This window comes from Chroicocephalus ridibundus, chromosome 9, assembly GCF_963924245.1.
Source record: "Chroicocephalus ridibundus chromosome 9, bChrRid1.1, whole genome shotgun sequence".
NCBI lineage: Eukaryota > Metazoa > Chordata > Aves > Charadriiformes > Laridae > Chroicocephalus > Chroicocephalus ridibundus.
The window spans coordinates 13,700,982-13,718,461 of record NC_086292.1 but is presented as its reverse complement, the minus strand read 5'-3'; the positions used below and the strand labels follow the sequence as shown (position 1 = coordinate 13,718,461).

Here is a 17,480-nt window from a genome sequence, read left to right as displayed (position 1 = left end):
GAGAAAACAAACATTACCTTTCAAGCCAGGCAGGCCGCTTCTTCCAGGAGTTCCTGGAGGCCCTGGAGGACCGGGAGCTCCCATGACGCCCATCTCACCTTTGGCACCTAAATGCATTGAATCACCATTGTCATTCTGAACAAAAACTCAAAACTGAGCAGTACCTTTTACTTCCCTGCATCTCTATGGTATTTATTAACCAGCACATGCATATAAAACCTGGTTTAAGGGAATTGCAAGTGCTCAGTTCTTGTATGGATCTAAATCAGATAAAATGACACTTTAAAATTCTGGCAAATTTTCCACAGTAAAGTCCTGGGAAGAAAATTTGCAGTGCACTGCTCTTTATGGTAGAAAGAATATGTATACCTCTAGTAAGTTTAGTTCCCCGGTATGAAACATAAATACATGTTTGAAAGCAAACTTGAGTTTACTGAAAACCAAAAAGACAATTAGGAATACACTACTTTTAGAATGTTCTGCATCGCCCCTCTATCTGAAGACAGAGATTCTCAAAATTCACTTTTAAGGTTCTATTCCAGACTCTTAACTGAAGAGTCAAACACATAGAATAAGGAAATTGATATGTAAGACTATGTGTTGGATCCAATTGATAGTATTTGCAATTACTTCCTTTAAACAAATTCTATTTCTAAATTGTACCAGTGACTAGAAAAAAATAATCACAAAATAAATCAGAAAAGTGTCGTAACTATGATGATCAAAGTCACATTTGTAAGTTATGAGACAGTATAACATGGAAAATATTTGCATTGAGTTACAGGAAGAGTGGAGAGGATTTTAATGCCAGAAATTTCATTATAATTTTTTTTTTAGAAAGTATGAGATGTAAAGGTTACATGTATCCAACTTTAAATGGATAGGATAAACAACGAATTTCATTAAGTTGGCATGCACAAGCATAAAGAGCATCCACCTGTAACTACAGTTTGGTCTTTATCCACAGGCAAAAAAATGTGAACTTACCTGGAAATCCAGGCATTCCATCCCGGCCAGGTGGTCCGGGTGAACCCTGAGGCCCTGGGAGACCAGGGGGTCCTGGATATCCTGGGGTTCCTCGGTCGCCTGGAGGACCAGGAACATCGAAGCCTGGAGGACCCGGATCCCCTTTCTCCCCTGGAATGCCCTGCAACCCTAGACAACGTTAAGACACAATTGTTTAGCAAAAGGTAAGGCAGGGCTGAGATCTATGCGTGTCTGGGCATAGTACTGTAGGAACAGCTAAGTTTTATCTGCAGTCCATTCCTAGCACTGATGAAAACCCTGCAATTTTTCTGAAGTCATGTATTTTTTAATGGCTTCCAGGTGTTAAAAGGACATATTGTCCTGAAGAGAAGTATTGCTAAAATTTTATCAAGTTGTAGCAAATGCAATTCAAAAAAATCTCAGAAGAAAAAAACCAACTCTCTTCAACAACAGTTTAAGTCTGATTAATAAAAAAAAAACCAAAGATTGATTAGACTGGTTTGTATTTTATCATTAAGTATTGAGATTCTTACAATATATTTCCATTAATGATTCCATTTTACTACATTCTAAGATAACATCAGCTGAATATTTTTGAAGGATAGCAAAATTCTGTATAGCATTACATTTCCTTGAATGAAAACTATGAATTGTCAAAATATGCTTAAGATTTTTTTACTGCTAATGTTACTGAGCTCAAGGCACTGCTGAAGCAAGCAGATGGCTTCTTTCCCTCCAGTGCATTGTACCAGTGAAGATGCCCACTCTGGAAGTGTAGCTGACAAGAAAATTTTTAAATCTGAAGTTAAGAAAAGGCTTTGGTAAAGAAACCACAGTACCTGGGGAACCTGAGGTTCAAAAGCCAACGAGTTAGAGCTCATCAGGAAGTTGAGACAGGTAGCAGTAAGGAGTTGTAATAGTCGTTAAGTTAGGAAACAAAATAAAGCACATACAGATTAGAACAAAGAAAAAATTCTACCCTAAAGTTACTGAAAACAGATCTAAGTACAAAGAATACAACACTAATGCTGTTAAGAGAAACCAGACCGCAAGGAAACTCGGAGGTCTTTTTCAAAGCGCAGCCACCACTGTATGCAGAAATGAAAAACTCAGTGAGGTATTTTCAAATAACAATAGTACATTCAAAAAATAAAATTATTTTTCCCTCTCTCCTTGTCTAGTATTTTCTTTGCAAGTGGGGAACAAGCTTTTTCTCAACTGTTTCTTACACAAAACTGTCATTACTAGATACTGGCTTGGACACCTTCTGAACACCAGAGTACACACCCGACCAATCAGCTGCATCACATTTTGGTATTTCCTTTCAAAGAGTGATTTTCAAAAGATGCTCCTTCTTTATAACACAAAAAAGCTCTAAACAATTTTTTCCTCATTCTTTTAGTTCTATTATGCAAATTTACATTGTTACACATACAGAGATAGTATATTGTACATCTACAGAGATAATGACAACACCATGCCAAAACCTCAGAAATAACTACATGGTACAATTACTCTAACTCTGTAATGGTGACCCCTGCTCTCAACTGCAGGAACAAGTTTAGGAGTGACGTCATGATGTGTTCTTTACCCACTAAAAAGCAGATCAAGGTTTTTTGACAGCATAGACTGTAGACTTCCATTTATTTAATGATAAGCATGCTCCCCTTTGGCAGCAGCTTATCACTGCATAAAACTATAGTGCCATGTACCTGGAACAGCTTACTTTGCAGAGAAAACACAGTACTAGAGGACGGATAGGGACTGCACACTCTCTGTGTTTAAGGGGTCTCTATCAGTAAGTGAAAAAAAAAAAAAAGAGAGAAAATAAATATAACTCAGTAATAGGACAAACTCTATCTAGAATGGTAAAGATACTTTTTCAAATAGAAACTCATTCTAATTTAATTTCTGGTTCTCAAAAGTGTAACTATATCATAATTAGAACAGTAATGTCTAATGTAATTTGTTACGTATTCAAAAAAAAGAATGTTGAGTTGTTGCAAATTCTGAAGAAATGGTGGTGCAGAGAAAGGAAATAATGAACAGGGAAATCCTTTCAAGAATTTTCCAAATTACCTGAAAAACAGAGCCCCACAAACTTTACCCTAATGTTGCATAAAGGAACAGAATGAAAACAGCCTAGTAAAAAAACAAGGGATGGCAGATGGGAATGTAAGGCATTCTGCACAAAACAGAGAAATAGCAGTGCCAAGGGAAGTAACAACAACTTATCAAGTGGGACCTTCAACCATGCACTAGATTTCAGAGCCACCATGCTGTTAGTAGCCACAATGATTAGTCAGTACAGACACGAAGAGCAAAAATATAAGCATTTCAAATCCACCAACTCTAGTAATAATGATGCGTTTGTCAAAATTGGTATTTTGCAGAATAAATGAAATAAAATTCTGGCTAACACCAGCAGAGATGCTACAGGAAAACAGAAGAACATGCATTGGACGAAATAGTCAAACCCATACTAATACATCCCACTCCCACCACCAACCCACCCCCCCCCACCCCCCGGCTCCAAACACACACCTGTGTTGCTTTCTGTTTCAGTTCAGCCTCAAGTGCAACCATAGGTTCAGGATGGTACAGTAAGAACAGTGAGCCAGGCAGAGGACCCACCTGCTGGCTCAGGGAACTTGTGCGCACATTGTCCAGACCCCCTCTGTCCCTAGCTCTTAAGTCTGGACACATTCAAGGCTTGCTGCTGCAGGGACCGTGCATTCCTTTCCCCACTGGGAAACTTGTGGAAAAGTATACTTAAATATGACCCACACTTTATGGTATGTAAGTAGAACTCAAATTCCATGGGCCTACTTACTCAAGTGCTTGCCTACCTTCAAGTTAAGCACTTTGCTGAATCTCAGCTCACGGTTCATAAAGACCTGAGTATGATCGACCAATCTGTGACCCATGGTCGTACAGTTGGCCATGCATTTTTCAGCATGCATTGCGAACAATGCCAATCCCAGTGCTGGCACACAAATACAAAAAATGTAGCTCACAAACATGCAAGGTAAACAGTCATACAGGCATGGCAAGAACCAGATGAGTTCTGAAATGTTTCAGCAGCAGGCATGCTCAAGCCCACAGAGAATATTCTCACTGTGGTGACTGCCACACATTTGCAACTTTGGGAGTTGGTGTGCAGCAAGCCCATTCACTGAATGAAGGGGAAAAGGAATTTTCCTGAACACACTTTGTGAATAAAATGACGTGCATGCATGCCCATGTACCCTTTATGCACAAAGATGGAACAAGTTCATGTCTTCATCAGTCACCAGTCATTTTAGACAAAAGACAATCAAACTCTCTTCACACACATATTCCTAATTATCACTATCCTTAGCTTCTGCTCTGTCAATCTACTTTAAACCTATCAGGACTTGTTGGTTTTGCAGAAAAAAAAGTGTATGAGGGAATCAGGAACCCCAGAACTCAGAGGTTTCTGTAAGAGGAATTCTAAAGCTCTTTTCCAGGTGTGCTTACAACAAGACAAATGTGTATGACCTCTTTTACTGACAGGCTTTTGTTAAAGCAACATCACATCACTTCTCAGAGAACATTTTCTCCTCTACAAAATAATTAAAAAGCTAGTTTGGAATACTCATGCTTTCTTCCTTTCCACGTTAACTGAGTTAAATTGTCCTTCAGCTTCCATTAAAAAAAAAAAAGTGCCTAGCCATGTCAGGGAGAATCTGAATCACTACCTTGATTTTGCACTCATCATGTAAGTAGGAGGAGGACAAATAGCATTGTATAGGGGATTGAGCTGTCCGCTTTTTTTCCAAACAAGAAATTAATTTGCTAGATAATAATGTAAAAAAGTTACTTTAAAATACCTCTCACCCAGTGAACTTGGAATACAGCTTGGTAAGACAGAAAATGGCTTTGGAATTTAAGAACCACCTTGCTATTTGAAAGCAATATAATGACAGCACAGTACAGGCAGCTAAAGGCAGCTTTCCTCCTCTTCTGTATCCCCAAAACCTCTGCACTGACATTGTGCTCCCTTCTGCCTTGTCCTGAAGAGTACTGCAATAAACCCCTTCACAGAGATTTTGTCACAGATAGTGCACGACACTTTCCAGAACTTCTGCTGAGGCCCCAAGTCTTCTCCAAAGTGGGCTGTTGCACCCTTGAGACCCCTCTAAGTTGTGCAAATGGCATCGGGTTTCAGTAAAAAACATGATGTACCAAAGTTTACCAGCTTTACTGGCAAGACAGCCAAGCTCATAAACATCTATCTTTCCTTGCCTATCTGTTCAGTGAGAGTCTCAGTGTCCTGTGTACCTGCTTGGTGTACGCCAGAAATCACCTAAGGGTGATTTCATGTGAGTTTTACCTGGGGGGCCAACAGGACCCGGAGGTCCTGGAGATCCAGGTGGACCTTGACCACCAATGCCAGGGATGCCTGGTGGGCCTGGGAGTCCTGGTGGTCCGCTTGGTCCAGGGTCACCTAAAAGAACACGCTTGTTTAGTTAAATAGTGAACTCAGTTCAGATATAGTTGCTTTCCTAAGCAGAGTGTGTGCACATTGTACTTGAAATCTCATCCTTGCATGCAAACAAATATGGATCTGACAGAGGAAAAAACACACTTCAGAGGCTGTTTCTGAAAGCCAGAGATTTGTCCTCACTCTGTGTGGAATGCATGCAGTTTACATTTCTAGGCTACACAGAGACATGTTATTGCATCATTATCCACATCAAACTCAACAGATGCTCTCCAGTAAACCAGGCATGCTCCGCAGTTCAATACAGACAATGATTAACAGTAGGAATTTGTGAATTGCTAACCCTCTGCATGTTGAAGCACAGTACATCTATATGACAATTATTCTATTGAAAAAATTTTACCCCCATGTTAACATGATTTGTCTTTAGAATACAGGCTTTCAGATACTGACCCACAGATTGGTATTTACTCCCTTGCTTGCTTGTCTTTTGAGAACACAAACTTCCCTTTACACAGTTGTCTCTGGTTTGGAAAAACAGACCCTGAAGTAATTGCTCTAAAGTCAGCACTGCTTGTATTTAACTGCCATATGACTCCTCACGTGTCTATATTTTCTAAAGTTCAAAAGGGAACAGAAAAGGGGAGAGTTCTTCATACCTTTAGGCCCTGGCGTTCCATCAAAACCTGCCCGTCCTGGGAGACCAGGGTTTCCTGGGAAGCCAGGATCACCTTTGGGTCCTTGAACTCCTTTTGTGCCTGGTGGTCCTGGGGGTCCAGGCGGTCCTGGAACTCCAAATCCACGATCTCCCTATAACAAATTAACAATTTTTTAAAAAGGGGTTTTTCTAAGTTTAGCCTCTCCTAAAAATGCTAAAGTAGTAAAGAAAAAACACCCACCATCTTACAGTTTAATTTCTTTTTTCCTACCCTCACTCAAATCTCAAGTAGAGAATGTGACTTGCCCGCCACCAAAAGCTGACAAGAGGTGAAATCCTCCCCACCAACTTCCCACTGACACAGAAGAACATCTAAGAAAGTGAGCTTTACATTAAACAAGCAAACACTGACCTTCTGTCCTGGGAAACCAGGTGGTCCAGGAGGCCCATCTAGACCAGGGCGACCTGGAGTTCCCGGAGCTCCGGGAGGGCCTGGAGTCCCTGGGAAACCTACACATGGCATGGAGGTTAGGGCAGCAGAGGAAAGGACACCAGAAAGCATTAGAACAACTCTTCCAGAAATGCTTAGGGCCCATGAAAAGTAATCTCTGAAGAAAGGTTCTGTGCTAGCTCAAGAATACTTGAGGGGGACTCATTTGTCTGAGGTAACTTTTGAGTATGCAGTCTTTGCCACAGAGGATCTCTGGGACTCCTCTTGGAGGAGGGCACTCCCCATGCTGTGTGCTCTAACAAAGATCACAAACAGTTCACATCAGAAACATTAACATCTTGAGGCAGCATTTGGAGATCATTTATTGATTTAAGCTCAAACATTCATAATTTCCCAAAGTTTTACCCGTTGGCTTTTGTGTCCTTGGTTTACTGAAAAATGTAAGCTACTGTGAAAGAACAGTAGAGTGAACAGAGGAATAAGAGCTCAGCAGATTTTTTTCCTGATACTTCTGAAACTATTAAAAAAGATGTACAAATTCAAGACAAACATTTTTTAAAGGATTCTAGAGACATAAATCAACTCACAAGGAAAAAGTGAAGAGACACAATCCTCTATGTCCCCTCTTCCAGCCAGTACAATACAGTAATATGGCTGTAAACATACCTTTTGGGCCTGGTGGACCTGGAAGTCCAATGCCAGGAATACCTGGCTCTCCCTTTGCTCCTGGGATGCCTGGTAAGCCACGCTGACCCGGCTGACCAGGATCTCCTGTAAACGGCAGAAAATCAACATAGTTATCAAGAATCAGTTGGAATAAAAAGCTCTTGGAATTCCCTGGATATCTAGTTGCTGCTCTACCTGGAAGACCTGGGTCACCATTTCTTCCCGGAGGACCAGGGGGGCCAGGAACTCCTGGTTCTGTAATAGTCTGGCCAGGGTCACCTTTTGGACCTAAAACCAAAAAGATGAAATATGTAGCACTCAGTAGGAGTTTCTTTTCTGCTTTTCTTTGAGCAGAAAAAGATACTAGCTGCATCCCAAGGTTACAAAGAACTTAAACACCAGCAGCATTTTACCCAGTAAGGTTATCTGCCCTTGAGCCCCATATAGCACTTATAGGCTTAGAAGCATTTTTTAACGTTAAGGCCGTTTTCTTGAAATGTTATTTTTTCAGCTTGCACCTAGGTACCATCACGTGAATAGTATTTTCCATAGCTGACACCAGCACAACCTGATCAGGATCCGTGTAGTTGACAAGAAAGTAACAAAAGCAAACTTGTTCCAAGTAAACCCTTGTTTTCAAAACCTGCTGTAGTTGCAGTATTATTAAACATAAGCCAGATGGTAGTTACAATGCACTTCCGCTATAGTCAGTCTAGAAGGAGAAGCTTCCTTAGAGGTGAGAGCAGAAGGGTGAGTCACATGCCTACAGGAACGTGGCACAAATTATGCTTGCTTTGCAATTCTGTGATGACCTTCAGTAAGGGAGCTTAGAAATACTACATTTTACAATGCCTTTGGGAAAAGCTTAAAAGTAGCATTATGTTCTGAAAACTATCTGGAGCAAAACAACAAATCTTGATTTTTACAGCTTTTGTTCAATAGCACACGGAGACCAACTCACCAGGAACTCCAGGAGGCCCTGGGCGGCCTGATACACCTTGGATGCCCTTTTCACCAGGGGAACCTTGTGGACCAAACCCAGGAGGTCCAGGAAGTCCTTTGTCTCCAGGAGGACCTGGTATTCCTGGATCACCTGGAATACCTATTTCTCCTTTGAATGCAACACTGCCCTAAAAAAAAGGAAGAGCAGGATGGGAAAGGGAAACATGTATTTTCTAGCAAAGGAGTAAAGTCTTTCATTACTTCTGTTTTGAAACTCTTTGGCAGTTTCCATCCTTTTAGCTCTCAAGGCCATTAGCTGCCTACATCTTACTAACATGGTAGAGATAAGGTCTAAACCTGGCTACGTAATCCTTCACGCTATATAGGTGAAATGTAGACAATGGCAGAAGGGATCATCTGACACTACCCAAGAGAAATCTCAGCTTATTTTTAGAGGCATTGACAGATTCAGGAAGTATCTCTGTACATCATCACTAGGTTGGCATCTACTGAAGACAATTACTGCGTTAGTCACATTCAGAATAAAGTGCATTTGCCCATCCTCTTATCTGCACTGTGTCAAATGCACCTAGGACTTCCCAAAACATCTGTCCAATCAAAGACAGCATAAAATGGAACTCACAGGTTCCCCCTTAGGACCAGGTAGACCTGGCAGTCCATCTCGTCCAGGAGTGCCATCTAGGCCAGGAAGACCTGGAGGTCCTGGGAAGCCAGGGTCTCCTTTGTCACCTTTCATTCTTGGAGAAGTCAGGACATCCCCTGGGTCTCCTTTAGGACCAGGTCTCCCAGGAGGACCTGGGGACCCTGGGAATCCCTGAGAGGAAAGGAAAGAAAAAAAAGGGGAAAAAAAAAAGCATTTTAGTTTTTTTTTTTCACTGCGTCTCTGATTTTGGTACAATATAAGAATTATATATTCAAGCTAGTTATGAACAAAAAAAGAAATATTAGACAAGAATTCATGTCTACTGTGCACAGATCTACCAAATACACAAAGCAAATGAGACACTATTTTCCCACCAGAACATAACACCACCACTTACTGGTGGCCCTACAAGGCCAGTTAATCCAGGAAGCCCCTTTTCACCTTTTGGTCCAGGAAAACCAGGAGAACCTAAGTAGTGCAGAAAAACATAAAAGAAAATCATAAAAGTGTAGAAGCTGTAAATATCAAGCACGCTGTCTGCATAAGAGAATAGCTATTTTTTTTTTAAATTAGGCAAGGGTTAGTCTGGTGTTTTTGGAGAGTTTTATTTTATTTGAACATAATGAAATTTGCAACTCTAAGTTAAATCAGTAGTGTCAAAAAATATCACACTCGTCACACTTTTTAAAAGTTCCAGCTTCTCTATCATTTCAGGAATAGCAAGTAGTAGAAGTTAATGTCTCTCTTTCAGTTAAATCTACAGCAGATCATAAAGCTTCAATGTACAGAATGCTTGCAAGTCTGTCTTTGATCAGAGAATTCTTTTTGAAAGACCAGATTTAAAAAAAAAAATGAGTGATTGTTTTGCACGTATCCAGCCTGTTTCTTCCTAACACTCCCCAACTCTGCAAAACAGGACATGCACTAACCATACACCGGAGCTGGCAACTGTGCATCTGAATTCATACAGATATATCATTAGCATTATACGCAGATACTCAGATACAAAAGTGACTTTATTTAATATATTAAGCAAAACAGTGAAGACTACAGCCTTACCTGGACTACCTGGAGGTCCTGGTGGTCCTCTCTCCCCAGGAGGCCCAGTTATTCCAGTTCCTATGCAATTGAAGCATGTGTCTCCTTGATCACCTAAAATGATTTGCATTGAAAAAGCACACTTGAGCATCAGACCTTAGAAAACATTAAAAGAATTCAGTAAAACAACAATTGTTTTCTTGTTACTGATCTATAACACCAAGTCCAAAATGACTATTTTATGTAATTATATGATTCCTTGAATATTAGAAGGCTTCCCCCCCATGAAGGCCAGACTGAAGCTTTTTGGTTGCTAGGAATCAGACAACCAATATCAGATATGATTAGAATTTATTTGGGGTAGTGTCAAATAGATTAAAAAAAAAATGCTTTCAATAATAAAAAATAAAACTGTGAACTTTTTTTCTCAGCAAAAGAGTTCTCTTCTAAAGTAGGTACTTGATGCTTCAAACTACAACTCTAACACACATATATCAAAATCCCAAACTTGAATTAAACTCCAAGAGTGCAAATTAAATACTGGGAATGTTTCATTGATTTGACAATGGGCTAAACTTATTTCATTTAAAAGAAAAAAATTATTTCCAGAAGTTTAGGAATTTCCTTCCCATACTGACTTTTCTGACATTCGTCAATGTAGCATTTAAGCACTTCGTGTAGGATAATTAATTAATCCTTACAATCTTCATGAGAAAAAAAGACTTCTGTTTGAAAGGAGTATGAAATTAAGTGACATGACCAAAGTCATCTAGGATGTCCACGGTTGAGCTAGGAAAAGATTCTCACTTACCCATATCAGCATCCTCATTGCAAGGTTGTCTTTTTGGAAACAAGGATACACATTAAAGATGCCTTTCTTTTGCTTACCAAACAAACAAACTCATTGTAGATTGACCAACTCAAATTAGGAATCTTGCATATATAATCTCAATGTTGCTTTCCATAAAAAAATGTAAAATTTATTCATGAAGTAAGTATAAAACTTTTTCACAACAGAGTTGGCACCTGCTGTTACAAAGCGCTTAGTTTCTATCTACCCGGGAGGTAACTCATAAACCTGAAGTTCTGTTTTACTTTAATTGTGATTCATGCTAGGCTCTAGAATTGGTTGTACCCTCAGTCACTTTGAGACTCCTGTGCCCTAACATGAGATGAGGGACTATCCTACGCCCAAACAAAACAGCTTTCTTACTCAGAAACAGAAAATATCTGCACTCAACCCTACTGGTAAGAGACACTGTTTATCCTTATGTAATTCTGGCTTTACATTTTTTAACAACCATTCACAAAAAGAGAAAAAAAAGATAGTCATGACACTGTACCTTTTTGGCCTCGCTCCCCTGTAAAGCCTTGTTGTCCTGGAATTCCTGGAGGACCTGGTGGCCCACGCTCACATAACCCTTCACCTAGGGAGAAACAGATGTTTAGTGATCAATTTGTATTAGATTGACATGATTAATTAATACATGTGTTCAGTAAAAAAAACGTACTTCCTAGTATTTGTGTGGGTATTCTAATATACCCACACAATCGCAGACCAAACATTTTGATATTTCAGACGGAGGACTGCTAATGAAAACCCACCAAGGTAATCCAAACTCAAAAGGAAACAATCAGTGATATTGCACAACAATCCTCATTTCTCCTTCACAACCTCAACTATCTCCCTGTACTTCTCACAGCCTGCACGCTTCCATCTCTACACTACATTCCGCCATTCAACCTCATATCATAAAAGCATGTGTATGAAATATCAGAGTGAGGGGACTTAAGATGCCAATGCCATCTAGACGCTAGATTCCTCTCTGAACTGTGTTATCCCCTCTCCACTATAGCTTTCCAGTTCTTATATTCCACCTCCCATTCCCTACCCTTATACCAAAAAGGACCCAAGAACTTTTACCCACAGTGTCCATTCCCAAGCTAATTTTGTGTGGTCTACACACTAGAATTTTTATCAAATGAAATTGGAATTCTGTGAAAAATTACTCCTTTGATTCTCCTGGTACCACAACTCTTAGTAGGCAATAGTCCCTCCAAGCATTTGTTATATCATATAATGAAAGCTAAATTTACTCAAGACAGTGACAAAGTGGTTACCTCCTGCTTTATGCATAAATTTTAATATAAACTTTCATTAGTTGGATTAAATAGGATGTAACATAAACTGGAAAAATACTTAATTTTGTACATCTGGGCCAAATCTGCTTGGCCCTGTCATTACTGTGTGTTAACACAAAGGTCCCTCAAGTCTGACAATCTCTTCTCATCCAGTCTAGCTGAATCACACAGGTAAGCCATAGCAGGGCTCACTTGAGGTAGAAGGAGGCATAATAAAGTCAGACTGCAACTCGTACCACTGAATACCCAAATTCTGTAATTGTCTTTAAGGCTACAAGTTCTCCTACAAATGTCCTGATAGGCAATGGGAGAGCCTTGGAGAATGTATCTGTATCGCTTGGAATCTCATGGGCTTCAGCTGCTGATAAAGTACACCTCTGAAGGTACAATTTAAAAAAAAAAAAAAAAGCAGCTGTTCAGTCTCTTCTACTTGCTGTCTATGTGGTCATCACTTACCAGGAGGAACAGATGGTGCAGTTGGCCCTGGGGGACCTGGTGGTCCAGGAGGTCCTCGTGGTCCATCAAGTCCTGGTTGCCCAGGAATAGAAACACCAGGTAAACCTGGATCTCCCTTCTGTCCTCTTTCACCAGGTAAGCCAGGTGGGCCAGGAGGTCCAACAGTAGTGATCCCTAAGATGGTAAGAACTTAGTCCCTTGATAGCTCAAAGGTTTAAATCACTTTTTTGCAAGGATGACAATGATATGCAATGAATAACATGATACAGATAAGACTGTGTCTTTCTGTGTAAGTACTCCATAACATTTCTTTTATGGAATCAAACTACACGTTGTTTGCAGTGTTTGACATATGCATATTTTGCATTTTCAGAGATTCTTGTTTAAAAAGCTGCCCTGAGACTCTGCAACTAAGTTTATGAAGTAAAAAAAGTAAAAAAGGCCTAATGAAAGGAAGCACTGAATGAAAAAAAAGACATTTACAAGGTGTAACATTAGAATCATAAAGCTTTTCTCTGTGCATGTATAAGGCAAATACAGGTGTCACCGCTCATTCCCATTGTAGACTCAGATCATCCCCTCCTTTAGTACTGGCAGTACAGCAGAGACTAGGTTTGATGGCCAGGTACCAGACATCTGGTACACAATACTTTCTCTGTGCAATGCAATGGATAGTGTATGTTATATGCAAGTGATACGAGATAAATGACCCCTAAGACTGTGAAGCTAGTATCTGTTCGACAGCTGATGATTAGCATCCTCTGTTCACCACAGCAGGGGCAATGAATGTTTAGAATACCTCGTATTATCTCCATAAGCTAAGGACCACCCTTCAAGCTCAAAGATAGCTCTAAAAAGCTCTGCCTTTACTTTCTGCTCAGTCCATCTCTCAAAAGGAGTGTCAAAAGACTGGGAAGCTAAACATCAATTCAGACATTTGAGCATACAACTTATTTTAATGCCTGCACTCCTACCTGGAGAACCTGGTAAGCCAGGTGGGCCTGGCCTACCAGAGAATCCACGCTCCCCCTTGGCTCCTGGAAGTCCTGGCAATCCTTTGCTACCTTTTGGTCCCACTGTTGCATCAATGCCTGGTCTTGAAATGACCTGTAAATGTTTCATGCTCATGTGAAACACGCCAAGAAAAGAGTCACTGGAATGGTAAGGAGATATGAGGGAGAAAAAGTTCAACATACTTTGAAACTTATACCAATGACAGGATGCTTTTCCTGCTCCACTGAATTACCAGGTAAAATCCCAGAAAAGAGCAATCCCCAACAGGAAGCACTTTTACTGCCAAGCCAACATGGTTAAAACAGAGCTTCAATGAAGCTCACTCAATTTCTGCTGGTCTGAGCTTATAGTCTAGCCTTGTGTTTATAACCAAACAAATCCTAGAGCACAGAATCTATCTTGATAGAAGGAAACAATAGTTTCTATTGGTGAATATATGAAATCTTTACTGGTTCTGTTATTGTTATACCCAGAGAAGGGACTCATGGTCATCCAAGAACTATAATGAGACAACACTGTCAACGGAATGCAGAAAGAAAAGAAAGGATCAGTAACTTACAATTCCAGGAGGACCAGGGGGACCAGTGTCACCTTTTTCACCCTACCAATGAAATTAAGAGCATTTTTTTATACTGTGCATTAGTAGACAAGAAAGTTATTGCAAATATTCCTCAACACTGTAACAGCATAGGCTGTTACAATTACTACTTAGCCAGAACCGAACCCAGCGATGGCAGATTTTTAAGCTACTATAGCAATAATGACAAAAAAACCTGGCATACCTTTTCGCCCTCTCTTCCTGGAGCACCATTGATTCCAGGCCCACCGGGTAAACCCTTCAAGGAAAGAGAAAGATAATCACATCCAGATCTTCTCCATATCGGAAGAAAAGCTTATAAGGAGTCTGCTTAGATTAGAAGTGTATGAGTTACTCACATCCCTACCAGGCTGACCAGGTTCTCCATCTTTGCCAGGTTTTCCCTTCAAAGACATAAACATGAATTGAAATAAAATGCTTCCGTGGTGAAGAACTATTATTTCCCATTTTTCAATAAATGAAACCTTATCTAGAATGCAGTCCTTATGATAAATACATCAAAGACTTCAATCAAGTATAATCAATGGAGTTACCTAAGCTGAGGTTTTCATTTTGAAAACCAGAATACAAAAACATGACAAGTCTCAAAGCAATGTTGGGCAAATACAGCACAAAATGATCTCCAGTTACCTACTGCTGATTTTAACTACTTCTGTGTTTAATAAGTCCCGTTATTTTTAACGTTAGATAAACCCTTTTTTTGGAAAACAGATCCTAACTCCTTAACACTGGAACATTATATTTAATTAGGAGATTAGTATAATGTGACCGGTGAAATTAAATACAAACATTTTTGTGTTTGAATTTTAACTCTCCTTTAAAGCAAATGCAATTTTCTGAAGAATAGTATCAACAAAAATATAAAGTACAATTCTGCTCAAAGAAGTGATTTCTAAAAAACATGTATTCCTGCTGAACAGATTTGCCATTGCTGCAACAAAAGTAATGCAACCTCCACTTTATTCCAGCATTCACTGGGCAAGACAAATAGAACGCTATTGTTAGCATTACAGAAGCAGTGTGCATGGGAGACACCTGCTGGAACATAACTAGCATAGATGATTAAGTTTCTCAAGCACTGAGAAGTAGATAATAAGACCTGACAGATAAAGCGTATTAGAGGATAACATGATTTGTGAATTCTTTATTATTAGTGATGAGTTCCAATTCTCAAAAATGAGGTTTTAAGATTTCCTGTGAATTTGCAGAACTACATGTTTGATTACATATAATGACATTTTTATGAGTATATCTGAAATGGGTTTGAGCCACACAGAATCATATGGACTTTAAGTATGCGATATGCCCAAATTCAGAGTAATAAAAACCAAACAAAAATGTTGGTAAAGCTTTTGGCAAAAGGCATCTGCCATATCCCCTCAGGACTTTCATCCTTTCAGAAAATTGCAGATTTATGTGGTTCCCCATTTACTTTTGCAGAGAGAAGTAACTTGGAAAATACCAAAAACCACTCAAAGTATAAAGAGATTTTGGGCTTTGTAAATCTGCTTCATATCTTATGTTCCTTAAAGAAGGCAAATCAAAGTCCTCCTACAAAATTCAGCAACTAAGAAGGATTTTATCTAGAACACCAAACATTTGTTTCCATTGTATTTAATTCCCACGGTAATTGGAAAACCTATTACCAACATGTTTCTAAACAGTGTTCATATATTGCCCAATTATCCTGAGCAAGACTTGCGTCTTGGTTTTCAAAGGGTTCCATTATGTTGATGAAACCATGGGTTCAAGTAGCTGTGAAAGTGAAATTACAGAATGCTTGGAGCTGGTAGCAGCTTATCTTTTCTTTGCTGGTCCAGCCCATGTTATTTTCATCCTATTTCTTAGCATTTCTATGATCTTCCTCAGCTATTTTGAGCTGTGATATCCAGGATGGATTTGAGTCTAGACAGAAACAAAGTGATTCACGCTATCCTCAGATTCAGCTATTCTGCCTCATCCCCTCCCCAGATAACACGTAAACTGAAGTAGTCTCTTGGGAAGCGACAAATGGCTTTTTGCCATACTTGCCAGTACCTAGCAAACTGAATGAAGACCCTCTCTAAAAGGAAACAGAAAATTGCTGCTTCAGTTCAAGCAGTCCAAGGTTTGAAGAAGCCTTGAAGAAGGTTTCCACACGTAACCAGATAACCTCATTCAAATTAGTCTCTCCTGCCCCCCAAACTAAGATCTACATGTAGATAATTCTATTAGAAAGCACTGAGAAATCCATAGCTAGAAGCACCTAATGAAACAGACGCATCATCTACTAGTTTGCCAAGTTATGGAAAACAAAAAGAAGTCTCTTACCCAGAGGCTGATGGCCCCACCTGAATTCAACATATGCTTAATTCTCAAAGATAACATTGATTGGAAAGATAAATGTTTGGTTAAACAGACTACTTACTCTTTTGCCTGGTTCTCCTTGCTCACCTTTTTCACCTTTTACGCCACCGGGAAGACCCTGGACACACAAACGTCATCTTAAACTGAGCCCACAAGCCAGAGTAGAATGAATTTACAGTTCTGATACAGACATAACAAAAAAGAACTAAAAGAGAACTACTCACAGGAGGGCCTTGTGGCCCAGGAAGTCCTGGTGGGCCTGGATCACCTGGAATACCCTGTCAAGCATGGGCAAAGAAAAAGAGGATTAAAGCCTCCATCACTCCCTAGTAGCTCAGTTGATTTTTTTTTTTAAATAAAATCTTTTTTCTGCTGTCGTTTAGATTTCCAAGTACTATGAACAGTAAAGGATCATATTTATTCTTTTTTTGTGTGGAACTTCAAGTGCATCTATAAATTTTATTAACCGCTCATCCTGTTTATTTAGGTTATTCACTCCACTAAGACACAACTGCCTCCTGCGTGCACTGCAGCACCTGGTTTGGTGGCCTGCAGTTACTATATGATAATAAAAAGATGGAAGAAAAAAAAGGAGGGGAGAGGGAAGGGGAGAGGAGGAGGAGGGGAGGAGAGGAAGAAAGGACAAATGCCAGATCCTGATGAAATTATAGGAGCAACAGTCATTAGATTACTGGTAATTGTTGAAGTTGTGAGGACATCAAGATCAGTAACGTGTTCAACAGAAAAGTGTCACAGGCTCACTGTTTTAAAAAGTTAGGGTTTCTATTCTGTCTTGTTACACCTCTGTACAAGTTCTTAAATCTCTTCACCATTAACCTAATGAAAAGTTACAGGTTACTGAATCCACAAAGGGTTTCCATGCAGACTTTCTCTTATTTTCTTAGAGGCCTCCCAGACTTTTACAAGCCCATCTATACACTTGACTTTTCAGTAAGAGATCACAGGTGAAGGTACACACCAGCACTTTGTGTGTACTTCACAAAAAAATAAGTGTAATGTTGAAATTTTTTACTGAGTGTGTACTACCAA

General features: G+C 39.7%; 1 protein-coding gene across 1 annotated transcript in view; it reads right to left on the bottom strand.

Annotated features, from left to right (window-relative positions):
• COL4A5 (collagen type IV alpha 5 chain) overlaps positions 1–17,480 on the bottom strand; it is an 82,975-nt gene that overhangs the window by 23,233 nt on the left and 42,262 nt on the right. Inside the window, exons 14-32 of the mRNA XM_063346757.1 lie at positions 16,655–16,708; positions 16,492–16,548; positions 14,423–14,467; positions 14,269–14,322; positions 14,046–14,087; positions 13,447–13,579; positions 12,473–12,646; positions 11,218–11,301; positions 9,896–9,988; positions 9,234–9,304; positions 8,816–9,007; positions 8,192–8,360; positions 7,426–7,518; positions 7,231–7,335; positions 6,526–6,623; positions 6,115–6,265; positions 5,345–5,458; positions 988–1,155; positions 18–107 (exon numbers count right to left, since the gene is read on the bottom strand). Coding sequence (XP_063202827.1) covers positions 18–107; positions 988–1,155; positions 5,345–5,458; positions 6,115–6,265; positions 6,526–6,623; positions 7,231–7,335; positions 7,426–7,518; positions 8,192–8,360; positions 8,816–9,007; positions 9,234–9,304; positions 9,896–9,988; positions 11,218–11,301; positions 12,473–12,646; positions 13,447–13,579; positions 14,046–14,087; positions 14,269–14,322; positions 14,423–14,467; positions 16,492–16,548; positions 16,655–16,708 — 1,987 coding nt within the window. The remainder of the gene's footprint in view (positions 1–17; positions 108–987; positions 1,156–5,344; positions 5,459–6,114; positions 6,266–6,525; positions 6,624–7,230; positions 7,336–7,425; positions 7,519–8,191; positions 8,361–8,815; positions 9,008–9,233; positions 9,305–9,895; positions 9,989–11,217; positions 11,302–12,472; positions 12,647–13,446; positions 13,580–14,045; positions 14,088–14,268; positions 14,323–14,422; positions 14,468–16,491; positions 16,549–16,654; positions 16,709–17,480) is intronic.